Genomic DNA, 14,260 nt, shown 5'->3' with positions numbered 1-14,260 from the left:
CATATTAGTGTGTTCCTTTCCTTTCAGAGAGTTCAATTTATCTTGCCAGAAGTCTAATTAAAGTTTTGTAAGATGGCTGTTGTGAGAAAGTTCAAATCTTCCTTGTATTTAGTGGAGCTTCCTCCCAGTGAGATACAATTGTCAAACTCAGTAAGACTTGTAGATTTTGAGGTCCTTTTGCTAGTGCCTCTCAGTATGTAATTATGACAGACATATCAAGACACAATATGTAAGTCATAACGGAAGCAATCTTTAGCCAAATTCTGTGCTAACAAAATAACATTTAATTAAGGGAATAAAAATAAATTTAAAAATAGTTAGAAATCTTCTGCCTTTACTTCTATTTTCTGAAAGGGGTGGAGGAATAGTGTTTCTTTCTGAAACAAATAATTGAGAGCAGCTAAAGTGGGAAAATAGATTTCTTTATGATGGTGCAGCTGAAATGAACATAAATAACATTTCCTAATTTAAAGTAAAATTTTGAGATATGAATTATACGCATTTTGGATGTAAAGCAACTTTATTTACTATATCTTGAAAGAGAATACTGAGTGTATAAAAGATAGTTAATTACCTGTGTTTGTGTGAGAGTGGATATATGTGTACATACGTATATCTGAAATATTTGCTTTTAAATAAATGTTATTTTTACATATATCTGCTTATGCACATAAAGGATAAAGATCTCTTTTATTGGAGAAGTTGTTTCAAGGAAAAAACAGATACCTATTTTTACCATTTAAAGAGGTTTAAAAGCTTTTACGCTCCTAATGAACTCAAAATGACAGTATATCTTTTTAAAGTACTCACTTATCATGTATTATACGTTCAATCACTCAACTGAGTATGTATCTAAAAACATTGCCTTACAGGGAAATTATGAATCTTATTGTAGTCAATCTTTTGATGTTCTGTTACAGAATATGTACAAGTTTTTGTATACTGTGTATCAGTAGGGTAAAAGGGATCATCATAGTTATCAAAGCAGATAAGATAGATACTCTAAGTGCTTTTACCATTTTTTTTTACTGTCATACCTCTAGATAGCTATTAAGATATATTTTCAGGCCAAACATAGAAAATATCATCCAACATTTATATTGGATTGGATAAATATTAGATATTGATGATTTATATTGGAATTAGCTCTAAAAAAAAAAAGCATTGTCCCTGTCACAAATCTCTCATACAGTATATAAATACTGGGTATGCTAGTTATTGTTGCCTGGATCACTAATGACACATTAAATCATCTCTTTATAGATGTACTTGCACAGCATTTTGATTTCTCTCCTTTATTAGAGTGCATTTGGAAAAGTGTGTACCTGTGCAAACCTTTTTAGTATTTCTCTAAGTTCTCTCCTTTCAAAACTTGCACTTAATCTCTACAGATTTGTATTCTATAATTATGCTAGAAAGTTTTGTTCCATTTTACCTTATTAAGTTCCTTAAAGTTCAAAGATGTCTCAAATCAGTATTATCACTTTTCTTCCAATGGGGAAAATATTCGATATGCTAATAGACATATTTTTTTAAATAAAATTTTAACTTGAAAGTTTCATATTTAATTGATGAATTAAACAGTAGTAGTTGCAGTATTATTGACAATAATCAATACAATTTACAAGATTATGGATTCAGAAAATGTACTGCTCTTTCTTACCAAAGATGAACTGCAAAAAGGTAAAGATTCGAGCAGTTTTTTAGAATTCTTTGAAGATTTTTTCAGATAAAATTTTGCTGTCAAGAAGCTTTCTGATAAATTCTAATGTTTTCCGTTATAGATCCATATGGACTTGCTACGTGGTATTTCCTATAATTGACAAAACAGGCTTTAGTATCTCTGTAAATTATCCAAAAAGTGTAATCAAATAATATGCAAAGCATATGTGCTTATTCTTATATTGAGAGGGAGTGGGGGACTTCCTGTCTTACATACTTGTTTTCTAGTTTTTATATTAACTAACTAGTAAATTATAAAGTTTTCGGCCAATTTTCTGTCTCGTGTACAGTTTGCAGACCAGTAATCACCAGCTGAAGGAATTTGTGTTCTTCCACTGCCTACATGGAGAATGACTTTTCATAACACCATCATGAATGCAGTTGTACACCTTACCACTAGCACTTCACTGACCTGTAGCTGTAGGTAACAAAATGACATGAATTATATGGGTCAGCAAGTCTGACTTAGACACTGTAGCTGATAAGTACAGTGAGGCTCTTACACACCTTGCTTCTCCAATGCTCCTTACTGGGATGGTGGCTTCTCATAATTCATTGTTCAAGCTTTATAACAATAACAGAATAGTTGGGTCCTTATAGTGGTAATATTAAATATCTTCTTCATAAAATTACTTTTTCCAAATTATCTTTGAAGACAACTGATTGCAAAAGTAAGGCAATAGATTAATTTTATTTAATGTTCTCTTTTTCAGCTGACTGTGGAGGTCCAGTTGAGCTCTGGGAGCCAAACAGTACATTCAGCTCTGAAAATTTTCCAAACAATTATCCTAATCAAGCTTCTTGTAAGTTATACTTCTCCAAGTCTTCAGGAAAAGTTTAGTTGTATAACGGTTCTAAATGTGCTTTCCTATTGCCAAACAAAAAAGATCTTAGCTAAATACAGTGGGCTCTTTTAACTGGAGTCTATCTATATGGCACTTAGCAGGAGCTAAGGAATCTTGTGCCAGTTGATTAAAAATTATTATAATGAGTATAACAATTATGTTTCAGACAGGCCAGCTGCATCACATCTTTCATGTCAAATATTTTTATGTCAATACAATATACGAAGTCCTGAAATTTTACATTTTAGCATTTCACCTCAATGTATTTGCTGGGTTAATAGCCTGGTGGTCACTTCTATTAAATAGTCAGCCTTTTTAAGGTGAAAGAATATATATATGCATTTTGGAACTTCTCTATTGAATGTTTCTTAACATATTGGTGAAAAGACAGCATTATTCTACTAATGTTACTTGAGATAGATTAAGCTAGAGTTGGCAAAACCAAAAAGAAAAATAGACTTAAAATGTTTCAAGGTGATATGCCATGTGCAATTGATGGATGAAGCAAGGAAGAGAACTTTGCATTTTCTTCTTAATTAAATTTCAACTATTCATTACTTCACCTTTAACTGTAGAATTGTGTTGTGATGCTAATCCCAAAAAAATGTTATTCTGTGTTTCTGTCCCATTTGAGATATGGCTCTCATTTCCTGCTGTTAATTTCACAAGTTCCTAGATGAGATTGTAACTAGCGAGAAAATATTTTTCCTTCTGTGAAGTGAGGAAAGTGTTTTATGTTATTTATTTTTAACTTTGCAGGATTTCCATACTATCTTCACTTACATAGAATAAATATGGTAAGGGTGGATTAAAGAGAGGAAAATACTTCTTCTGTAAAAGGAGATCTGACTTGAACGGCAGTTTTCTGTGGAGGATGATAGAAATTATTTTGCTATCAGATAGCATAAGGCTTAGATGACAAAACTATTTGTCACGTTTTCACATTTACAAAAGTATTACCTTTTTTATGTCAGAGAAAAGTGCAGATGCCATGAATGGTAATAAATGCAAGTGTGTTTGTCTTAGAAGCTTAAATTCAATTTTCAAAGGTGTTTTAGAGAACCACAGTAAGTGAAATTTTAGATCTTGACAGCATAAGTTGCTTTTAAAGTTAAGATTTAAACTTCCGCATCTCTTGGCTGATTCTGAATATTGCTGTTGAGATTTTTTTCCTTTAACATGAAAATTACACAGTAAACTCGAAAAAGCAATCAGGTGATTTCTGTGTTTGTGTGTTACTATTTTCTAGGTGTATGGTACTTAAATGCTGAGAAAGGAAAAAACATTCAACTTCATTTTCAGGTTTTTGATCTGGAAAATATTTATGATGTTGTTGAAATCAGAGATGGCAGAGGACAAGATTCCTTACTTTTGGGCAAGTAACACTGATGTGTAGTAAAATGGATGCAATCAGGCCACTCCAGCAAATTGGTGGATCTAATGTAAAGGAAATTAATTCTCTCTTTCTTCTACATTTCTTCAGATTTATGTGTCTCAGAAACTAGGAGGAAAACTTGAGATAACATACCATATGTGACACTGCATTTCCAAAATGTTTGTAAACACTCAGCTTCTCATACATCCAAAAGAAAATAACTTCTCAGTTAATAAGGCTGCTCATACTCATGGACAAACAAAAGCACAGCCGTATCTTGGTCAAATCTTATTTTCTGTACTGTTGTGTCAAATTAGGGGTCGAGCTTTGGTCATAGCAATCCTACTGCATTTAGTTTTGGGAAATAACTGCATTCATGTAGTAACAGTATTTGCATTGAATCCTAAAACATTTGGAAATAAATAACAAAATAACATAAATGTATTCATGTTCTCCTGGAGAATAGCTGTCTATACGGGAAACCACCCATTGCCAGATGTCTTCTCTACAACAAACCAGATGACAGTAACTCTTCTTACGGACAAGTCTGCAACAAATAAAGGATTTCTTGCAAACTTTACTACTGGCTACCATCTAGGTAAGTGTATGATCTCCTCCTTTAGGAGGTTATACCAGAGTTGAAATACCACTGAAGAGTAGAGTAGAAGGTAACCCTCTGTCCTTAATCAACAGAAATAGCAAAAAGTTAAAAAGACTAGAAGTTATCCATCTGCACTTCATGTTTTGTAGAATGAAAAGTGATGTTTTTGTCACTTTACAAAGTGACCTATTGATCAGTATCTGTACCATCTCCAATTCTTTGCAATAGTATGGGAAAAAAAGTGACTCATTATTTTGGCTGATAAACCTTTCAAATGTTAAGAGGGCAAATATTAATGAATGTTTATGAAAGCTCTGTCATTTAATCACTTTGTCATTCATTCAGTGATATCATTAAGGTGTGATAGTTGGTCTTCTGAGCAACAAATGCATACTGCTAGCTCATGGCCAGTCTTTCATCCACCAGGATCCCATTATCCTTCTCCACACATCTATTCTCAATGAGTTCTTCTTCCAGTCTGTACACACATCCAGGATTGCTCTAACCCAAGGGCAATGTTGTATCCCATTAGGTTTACATATGCCCACTTCTCAAGCTTCTCCAAGTCCCTTCGGATGTCATCCCTTCCTTCTGCTGTATCAGCTGCACCACTTAGTTTGGTGTCCTCTGTAAACTTGCTGACGGTGCACTTAATATGTGAAAGATCTGGGAAAAGGTACTTTTATACATTTGGACAGCAGTGCTTCTGGTCCTAGTCAGTCCCCTGCTGAAATAGTTCTGTTTTTATTGAGGACTGCAATTAGACTTGTCATTTGCAAAATTCAGTGATCATCTCTCCAAAAAGATGCAAAATTGAGCCAAATCCAAAAAGTGTGTGGAACAGCAGCACTCTTACTAGGAGAAATCCTTACACTATCTCTAGAACAAATCTTACTGAAACTAACTAAGGGTTTTGTATTATCTTTATGGAAGTCTCACAGCAGAAATAAGAGAACGGAAAAGCAGTGTGTTCAGAGATTTGTGCAGTACCATTCACTTGCTTGAAGAGAAAGAAAACAAGAATCTACACTTTTTCTGTCTTTAAGCATCAGAAAGACAAGTATCTTCTGGCATGTTAACTAGCTGCAGCTCTTTTACAGATTGACAGCAACACAGATATTAATTTTCTTAATATCTGAAAAATCATAACCACTGATTTATTGTAGTAAAATCAGCTGCCCTTGCACAAGACTGAGATGCAGGTTTACATGCTCATAAGCCCATTTTACTGCTTCTCTTTCTTCCTTCTCTATCACATTTATTCAGCCCAACCATGCTAAGACTTCTTCAGATGGGTCAGCAAAGACGAACCTTTGCCCACATTTTGTTATAAAATAAGAATTAAGCTTAGTGAGGCAGAGTTCTCAAAGTGGCTATCACCAGTTCTGCTTAAATATATTAAAAGGTTTTTGTTTCCAAAAGAATTATGCTTATTCATGATCTTTGCAGCCAAAGGACACATACTAATTTCATTAGCCTGCAGGCCCAAAGATAAAAGCATTGCCATTAAGTGAATTTTAGAAGAAAAGCAGATTTTTATTCACGTTTTATTTTTCCATGAAATATTGAGATTTTGATAAGGAAGCATAATTTGACAATTAATACTTTTTTGTAATATACAATATAATTTTTTAAAAGGCAGATTTGAAAATCTTGTTCTCATCTAGCCATGCAAAATAATTTCTATGGAAAATCTGGCATCAGTTGTGGCCAGTGAATGTGTTTAGAAATCATATTCTTTTGCATCTGTGTTACACAACAGTCCCTTCTGACTGATAAATGAATAATTTTTCGTGAATATTAAAAATTTAGAAGCCGATCAATTGTCTTGCTTTAAATAAGACTTCCACAGAATAAATCACACCATTAAAAATACACTTTGGACACAGAAGGAATTATAGCTTTATATTTACTCTATATGTGATATGTATTTCCTTCAATTTATCTGAAAATAGTCTTTATTCTAAAAAAGAGATAAAGCAGAAGTGGAAGCAAGGAAATAGAGAATAGAGAATTAAAGCAGAAAGGCATTAGGAAAAAGTCCTGTGTCCTATTCATCCAATTTTATTTTCAGGTAAACTGGATGATCTTCACTGAATATCAACCTACCCCAGTAATTACAGTTACATTTTCCTTTCCTGTTCTCCTTTAGGAACTTGTGCACCTGAAGAATATCAATGTGGAGGTGGAGAGTGCGTACCATGGGATAACCTTTGTGATAAGATACCTCAGTGTGAAGATGGCTCTGATGAAGCAAAGTGCAGTGAGTTTCCTTTCATACATAGAAAAAGGATGCATGTATATTTCGTAGGTGTTACCTAGGCAAATAGGCACAATAACACAGCTTGTGTAAACAACTGCAACTGCATTGCAAGACATGCAAATTGATCATACCAAGAGTATCTGTTGGCTTTGTCAGGAACAGAAAAGCAAAATCACATTTCTGAGCCAATGTATGTAATCTGGTGGAAATTTCTGGTAAAGGTAGGAAGTTACTCTGTGCTTAAACTTGTGACTGCTTATAATGACCTCAGAATAACATGAAAACTCATTACATGCTCTCCTGTGTATCCACTTCATATTTCCAAATGTTATCACTTATTCCTGCAGTTAATTTGAGATTAACAGCAGTATAAATGCTAGTAGTGTGGAGTAAGGATTAAATCTTCTTGATGGAAGCTCTCAAGTACTTCTGTGAGTGGGAAGTCAAACTGCAGCACATGGCACTCTCCAGCCTGCTTGGACTCCAACTTATGCAGGCATTGCCATAGGTTGAAGGCATGGCACAGCTGCAAAAGTGGCATCTGTTACTCACTGTGAATGTGCAGATTCCTACAACAGGGAAAGCAATAGCTACTGTTGCTTAATCTTCTAATAAAATGGTCGTTTCCAAAGTTTAGGCATACAACATATGGCTTCATTTCACATAACATGGAAATAATATTCCCTAAACAACAACTTAAATGTAAAACTGATGTTAAAATCATGCTGGGCCTAGAGCAGAAACCAAATTACTGCTCCTGACAAAGTGCTTTGCTGACAGTGTATTACAGAGCACTAATGGGAAAGTTTAAAGCAGGCTTTTAAGCTCAGTACATCATCATCTGCCTTTGTTTTAAGGAGGACTTCTGTGCTTCAGATGTGTCCTTAGATGTATGCTGAGAGTTCTTATCGATTTCAACATCTTTTATATGCATTTATATATGTATTAATGCCCAATTTCAGTCTTCATATGAATGCTTATAGCTATTTTGTTGCAATGATATTCCACCTTTTAAAATGAACAAAATAAAATTCACTTCAGCTTCTTCTTAAGCAAAGAGGACCTGGAAAGTTTTTTTTTCCAGACATTGCTAAAGAAGATCTGGACAAGTTACCATCACCTACGTTAACATTATGTACATTTTCCCAAAGATTTATTTTGCCATAGATTGTCTACTACTTCTTAACAAATTACCTCACATTAAAGGATTGGCAGAATCGTTTCCAAAAACCCATTTAATCCAAAAGTTGGCTGAATCAATCTAATCTTTAAAATAAAATGAAAATTTAATTAGATGCCATCACATTGAGTCTTTTCGGTGTCCAAAATACTTGCTCCTTTTTGAGAACCAATTTCAGTTTCTTATCATACATACCATTTTAAACTAGACAAACTGCCATTTTCAAATACTCCCAAATTCTGAATCTCCCCAAGGGCTGCAAAGGAAAGACACAGCATAGGTCTTCATTTGGAAAGTTCTAAACTATATGAACTTTTGAATTAGATATTTTTTGAGTGCTCAGTAAGTCTCTTATTGCTTAACAGAAGTGTGCTTGGAGATGAATGTGGAACTGATGAGGAGAAAGGAAGAGGAATTTTATTTCAAGTAGGAGAGAGGAAAGGTGTCAAAAGTAATTTAGAGAAATCTCACACTGCAAGCAATTCTGAGAATTTTAATGGTGCTCCCAAATTTAGTGTGCTTGAGGTTTACCATTAATCTATCCCTAAATATCACTTCATTCATGTGCTCTGGGTTTCAAACAGGTATTCCTAAATTTTTATTCATTAATTAATGTATTTATTTTATTTGGGTAGGCTTTAATAATTATGGAAAAAGCAGTGGAAAATAGTTTTCTAGAGAGCTAATTTAAAAAAAAATCAGTAACAAGTAAATTACAAATACCTCATGTTTTTTTCCTTACTTCATGCTGGCAATAATTATTACCAGTTTGAAACGCAGTTGTAGCTCATGTGTTATAGATGGGTTTCTGATGACCTTCTACTTTAACTTCCTCAGTCACCATGCCAATAGCATACAATTTTTCAACACATTATTGATGATTTTACAATTTTGTCTTCTGAATACTCTCTTTTGGAAAAACTTCTGATGGAAAGACTGGTTTTCAGAGAGCTTTATTGCTATTATTTTTTATCTTAAGCTGCAACGAAAGTGAAAGGTCTCATAGCAACTGAAATTGAAAAATCCAATTTTTCTGACAGCTCTGGTTTTAAATTTCATTTCCAGTCATTGTTACTAACCATTGTATAGGTAAAGCTTCACACGCAGTTGGAAATTACATAGTGCTGGCTAAGAATAAACATTTGTTAAAGTAGATGGAAAAGGTACTATTTGCTGTCTTTTCATGAGACACTTGCAAAACACAGGCTATGAAACTGTCCTGTGGCAGAAATATAGAAGAAGATAACATTTCCTTCCTGTAGGAATGCAACATCCTTGACATGGTGGGTTTATTACTGCTGTAGTGCATCTTAACATCTTAACTTCTTTTGTTCTTTGCTGGCAATAATAAATCTGTACATACTGCATTGTTTTTTTGTTGGTGGTGGTTTTGCTTTGTATTTTAATCACCTGTCTAAAATGCTTCTGTCTATTTTGGTCTACAGTGAGATTGCTTAATGGTTCTGCAAGCACCAACGGACTGGTACAGGTCAGGATTGGGAAGGCATGGCACCTGGCATGTGCAGATGATTGGAATGAAAAGATTTCAGACAGTGTTTGCCAGCAGCTGGGGTTAGGGTGAGTGAAAATATTCAATGCTCTTGTAATTTCTTTGAAGCTTTTCTGAGTTTGTGAATTTGTGTTTTTCTTACAATCTCACCGGCATTGTTACCACCTATAAAAACCCAAACCAATACACTTTTCTGTAGTAAATGAAGCTCAAAATCAGCCAACAAATTTGTAAGTGTCACAGTGCTTACTTTGATGTCATTCATCACTGTATTGCTAACTCTGAATACAGAAGATAAGCATACATATTTGAGAACACTGTGAGACTCATGTGGAAGCATTAGTCTTTTATCACTGTGTCATCATTTATGTCTTCATTTTTGCGAGAACAGCACAAACTAAATCTGGAGAAAACAGGAGCCCTGTCTGCTTTACTGTCATGCTGATGTTCATTTCAAGTAAATTCAAGACAACCACTTGAGTATCCTGTAACTGGGCTCCTAATACATTTCATACCTATCATTAAACATGAGCTCTTGGGGTAGGAAACTATTTCTCTTGACATGTGGTTTGGGGTGGAGGAAGGAGGGAAGCATGTGACTGAAAAAGCAGATTTGTCTTCAGTTGTTACTGTTCAGGAGAATTTCCAGGGAAGAGGTGAGCAGAGTTTAGTGCAGAAGTGTTGTATTTTTACAAAAATTTATGGCCCAAATTCTGGCCCCACTTACATTGCATGAAACTTCACTGCCATCCAATGAATAATAAATGTCTTTTCTACAGTGCTGAGGTTTTTAGGGAATGTAATCTACCCAAGTAATAATCAAATGAAATTCTGAGCTTGCAGTTTATTATGTTGCTCTCTAACGAAAGTAAGATGCCTGCAAATGCCTGTCTCATAAATTAATTGTAGAAATGATGAAGTTAGGAGGGCTTAGAAAAAAGACAAAATGTTATTTGAAAGCATTTTTAATCATCTAATGAATATGTGCTGTTTTATTTTTATTCTTATTTCCTTTGGTTAAGTACTGCATTTATATACATATCAGATGCACACATCCTCATTGCAATATAGGTATGTAGTTATCTTTCTTAGGCGTGTATATATGCATGTAGAAAGTATGACTAAATATTCTTCAAGTCAGATACCTTGTCCATTAAAATGGCCATTAGCCTTCTTCCTCTTTCTCCCTGCCTGTTGCTGCCTCCTTTTCCTCTATAACTTTTGGATGTTAGTCATTTTGTGGTCTAATGGTTTAGTTTACATTTCAATAATTGATAGGCTTCAATGAAATTTGTTTTCCATGACATTTTCTACTAACATTTTAAAATTACTTATGCTATTGCCTCAATAACATTCCGTAGCAATATATTTAAGAATTTGTCTGTATAATAGTGTCAAATACACTCGTCAAAAAAAAATTCTTTCAAGTTTCTTGGTTAGCTCTTTTTAATTCCATCACTCAGTTTATTACCTATTCACATTGTTTAAAAAAAAATAGTGCTTTTAAACCTAAATTGCATCATCTTCTGATATCCTTGCTACTACTTCTGTTAAAAATCCTGATAACAGGATGAAATTCTCACAAATAGGTAGAAATTCCTTAAGCATCACACTATACCTTCTTTGAATCTCCTTGTAGCAGCACATTTGTTAATAACTGTCACCATGTTTATTAGTAAATGGATGTTTGTTATAACAGGACTTCGGTAGGCTATAGCACATGCTGCTCTACTGAATAATTACCTAGAATCATGCATTATCAGAGAAAGAGGCTAAGGTTCATCTGGGATTATTTACTCTTCCTATTAATTGCTCATACATTTACTAGGCTCATTTACTGTTTATTTTATGAGAAGTAGTGAAATGATGCCCTGTAGCATATTATGATTATGTAGCTGGGCTAGAAAATGCAATGTTCAAACAGATTCTAGTATGTCACACATCAGAATCCTTTTGCCTCCATTCTTCAAGTATGCAGCTGTTGGATTTCTGATATGCTGATAAACAAGCAAATCTGGAGTGATGCTCATGTGTTCATCTACAAAAATGTAGGTTAGGGAAATGCTCTTAGTGAGTCCAGAGTAAAAGTTGCACAGAGTGGAGGAACTGAGAAACCTGAAAAAGAATCCTTTGTAAAGCATGCACTTTGTGACTGTGCGCCTGACACTGCCATGCCTGATAATTGTTGCTGTTGGAATTGCATTTCTTTGAGCCATCAGATCATACATTGAACTTTCCACCATTTTCTTTGTCTGGTTTCAAACACATTTGTTTCTTTGGGACCCAGTTAGCTGCGTTTTTACTGAATTGTATCCAGGAATGAGGTCAAACCTTGCAATTTTGCCACGCTCCAAAAAGTCCCACAAGGAGTTTAGAACTTGCTCTCAAACCTGCAGTCTGTTTTATTCATGAACTCATAAAATTCTTGAGAATTAATTGAGTTAACTGGAATAAAACTTAATGTTTGAGATGCCCAGGTCACTTACATTTTCATTCACCCCACTAGTGAATGGTCGGTAGTAGCTACATGCCTAGCTACTAGAAATACCAGAGAAAACCCTACTTTTGACTGTCAGACCCAGGCTTCCCAGTGTGCCAAAATCCTATGAGAGGCATTGGCTGGATGTAGAAAAGAACCTCTTTCATACTGTATTGAGGCTGTGTTTGCAGCCGAAATGAGGACAGTCCTGGTAATTTGGTGATAGGCTTAATGTCATGTCATTTGTCACCAATTAACAATGTATGCCTTGACCTGGAAGCCACAGGAGGAGTTTCAAAGGCTTTTGGGGGATTTTTAGGTCCACAGCTTTGCTTGGGTTCAGAAGCTGTGAGCAACCTTTGCTTAAACCCACTTATAAGAGGCTTCTTTTCAAATCAAGAAAGCATAGAGAGGTTATTTTTATTTTCTGTTTGCATAATTTCGTATACAAATATTGTGTACACGTGAGCATTTAGAAAATAGTTGTTCTTCATATGAATCCACACATGAACAAAGCTTTTCTTTTATACCAAAGAATGCGTTCACTATTGATAATTTGCTGCAGTTCTTTAGTGTTGTTTTCCTGTTTGTCATGAAATCAGTGGACAAAGAAACACTGCCCTATGACTTAAACACAAATAAAACAAATTACAAATATCCTGCAGGCTGAAAACTAAACAATGAAATGCAAAATCTGTGAATATATTTTCTTCAAATAAGCATGTGAATTTTTTATTTTTTAGATAAGAGAAAAAACTCTATATTCGGAAAAAATGGCGCTCTTATTCAGAATAATTATTCAGAAATGTACCACTTTATTTGAATCTTTTCTAACATTTGGCACTATTTATTGTTACTGATCATATCAGAGACATAAATAGAGACTGAAACCATAAATACCTCTGTAGATCTGTGTGTAAGAAACTTATCCAAGATTATTCTGTAAATTCTGGCTAGTGAGGGCTACTTAACTCATAGGTTAGTCTCCTTAAGGCCATTTTTGTCACAGCCTTCAATACTTCTAATAGATCGTTTTCATTAACAGTAGACCCCCAGAGAAAACTCAAATCACGGGTCACCTTTAGGATCTGGCCCATGGTGTTAATCTTTCTTCCTTTTGAAATGATAAGAAACCAGATGATTAGAGCTAAAATTTATCGTAATATGCCATTATCATTCCCTCCATTTAAAAAACTAACTGGATTTTGAACGCTAACCAGTTCTAGCAAAGCAATCTTATTAGAACATTTTGTCTTGAGTACACCAAGTGTATGTGTTGGACAATGCCTTGAATCAAAGAATATTTAAGAGCTGTGACATGGAGTTGCTGGAACTGCAGAACAAACTATATTGCTGTTACTAAACTGCATTGCTTCAGGCAAAGTATATGATTTCTTATACTTACATAAACACTCATCATTTATCAATAAGTTAACTGAAAGAGGAGCAGCTTGGCTTTGCAGTCACTGATAACATTTAGGAATCTCCAGCTGTGTGCAACTCAGGAATTCAAAGAAAACAAATGAACGAAATGAAATTACCAAAGGTTTTCTCAAAAAAAAAAAAAAAAAAAGGGCTTTAGATTTTATTTCAGAAAGATGAGGAAGCTAAATAAAGTCCCTATTGTTAAAGGAAAGCTCAGAGAAGATCCAGCCTGTAATCCAGAAATTTCAGCATTTATGTAGGTTACTGCTACCTCCTATTTATTTTCACAGAAACTACAACCGCTAAAGAAACTTAAGAGCACAATAGCACTTGATAGAGCAAATTCTCAGCTACAAAACACTGTCTTTCAACCCAGTCACCATTATTAGCTGTGCATTTTCACCATCGATGAACAAGAGCCTGCATGCTGCACTCATAAAAATCTGCACCAGTGGAATCAATCCACTGTTGCTCTCACCACTGCTAAAATGTACCACCCTCACTGTGCTCACATCCACTGTTTGGTTTCAATAAACGTTCAGCAAGAGTCAACAAATATCAATGGGTGAAATTTTTTCCACGTAGAGGAATTTAATGAGACATTTTTGCATCATCCACACTTCTATGTCAGATGCCATTCTGTCAGACTGCCACTATGCTGTCATCTGTCACATGGCAACAACATGTAATAGGATATTGTTGAGAAGCTTCAGCTTTTACTGCCACACCACCAACATCTGCCTCCATATATTTAAGAATCAGTATTGCAAACCATTCATCATGACACCAAAAAGGATAAACCAATAATTTGCTTTCATTAAAAGGATTATTTTCTCTATTTTAATATCATTGTAGCGCTG

The 14,260-nt window shown here is 34.6% G+C and overlaps 1 protein-coding gene across 1 annotated transcript in view; it reads left to right on the top strand.

Annotated features, from left to right (window-relative positions):
- TMPRSS15 (transmembrane protease, serine 15) overlaps positions 1 to 14,260 on the top strand; it is a 308,179-nt gene that overhangs the window by 280,956 nt on the left and 12,963 nt on the right. The window contains exons 29-33 of the mRNA XM_021403493.1: positions 2,436 to 2,525; positions 3,817 to 3,942; positions 4,409 to 4,540; positions 6,696 to 6,806; positions 9,432 to 9,564. Coding sequence (XP_021259168.1) covers positions 2,436 to 2,525; positions 3,817 to 3,942; positions 4,409 to 4,540; positions 6,696 to 6,806; positions 9,432 to 9,564 — 592 coding nt within the window. The remainder of the gene's footprint in view (positions 1 to 2,435; positions 2,526 to 3,816; positions 3,943 to 4,408; positions 4,541 to 6,695; positions 6,807 to 9,431; positions 9,565 to 14,260) is intronic.

The sequence above is a fragment of the Numida meleagris genome, chromosome 1 (genome assembly GCF_002078875.1).
Source record: "Numida meleagris isolate 19003 breed g44 Domestic line chromosome 1, NumMel1.0, whole genome shotgun sequence".
In the NCBI taxonomy this organism is placed as follows: domain Eukaryota; kingdom Metazoa; phylum Chordata; class Aves; order Galliformes; family Numididae; genus Numida; species Numida meleagris.
This window is presented reverse-complemented; position numbering and strand designations above follow the sequence as displayed.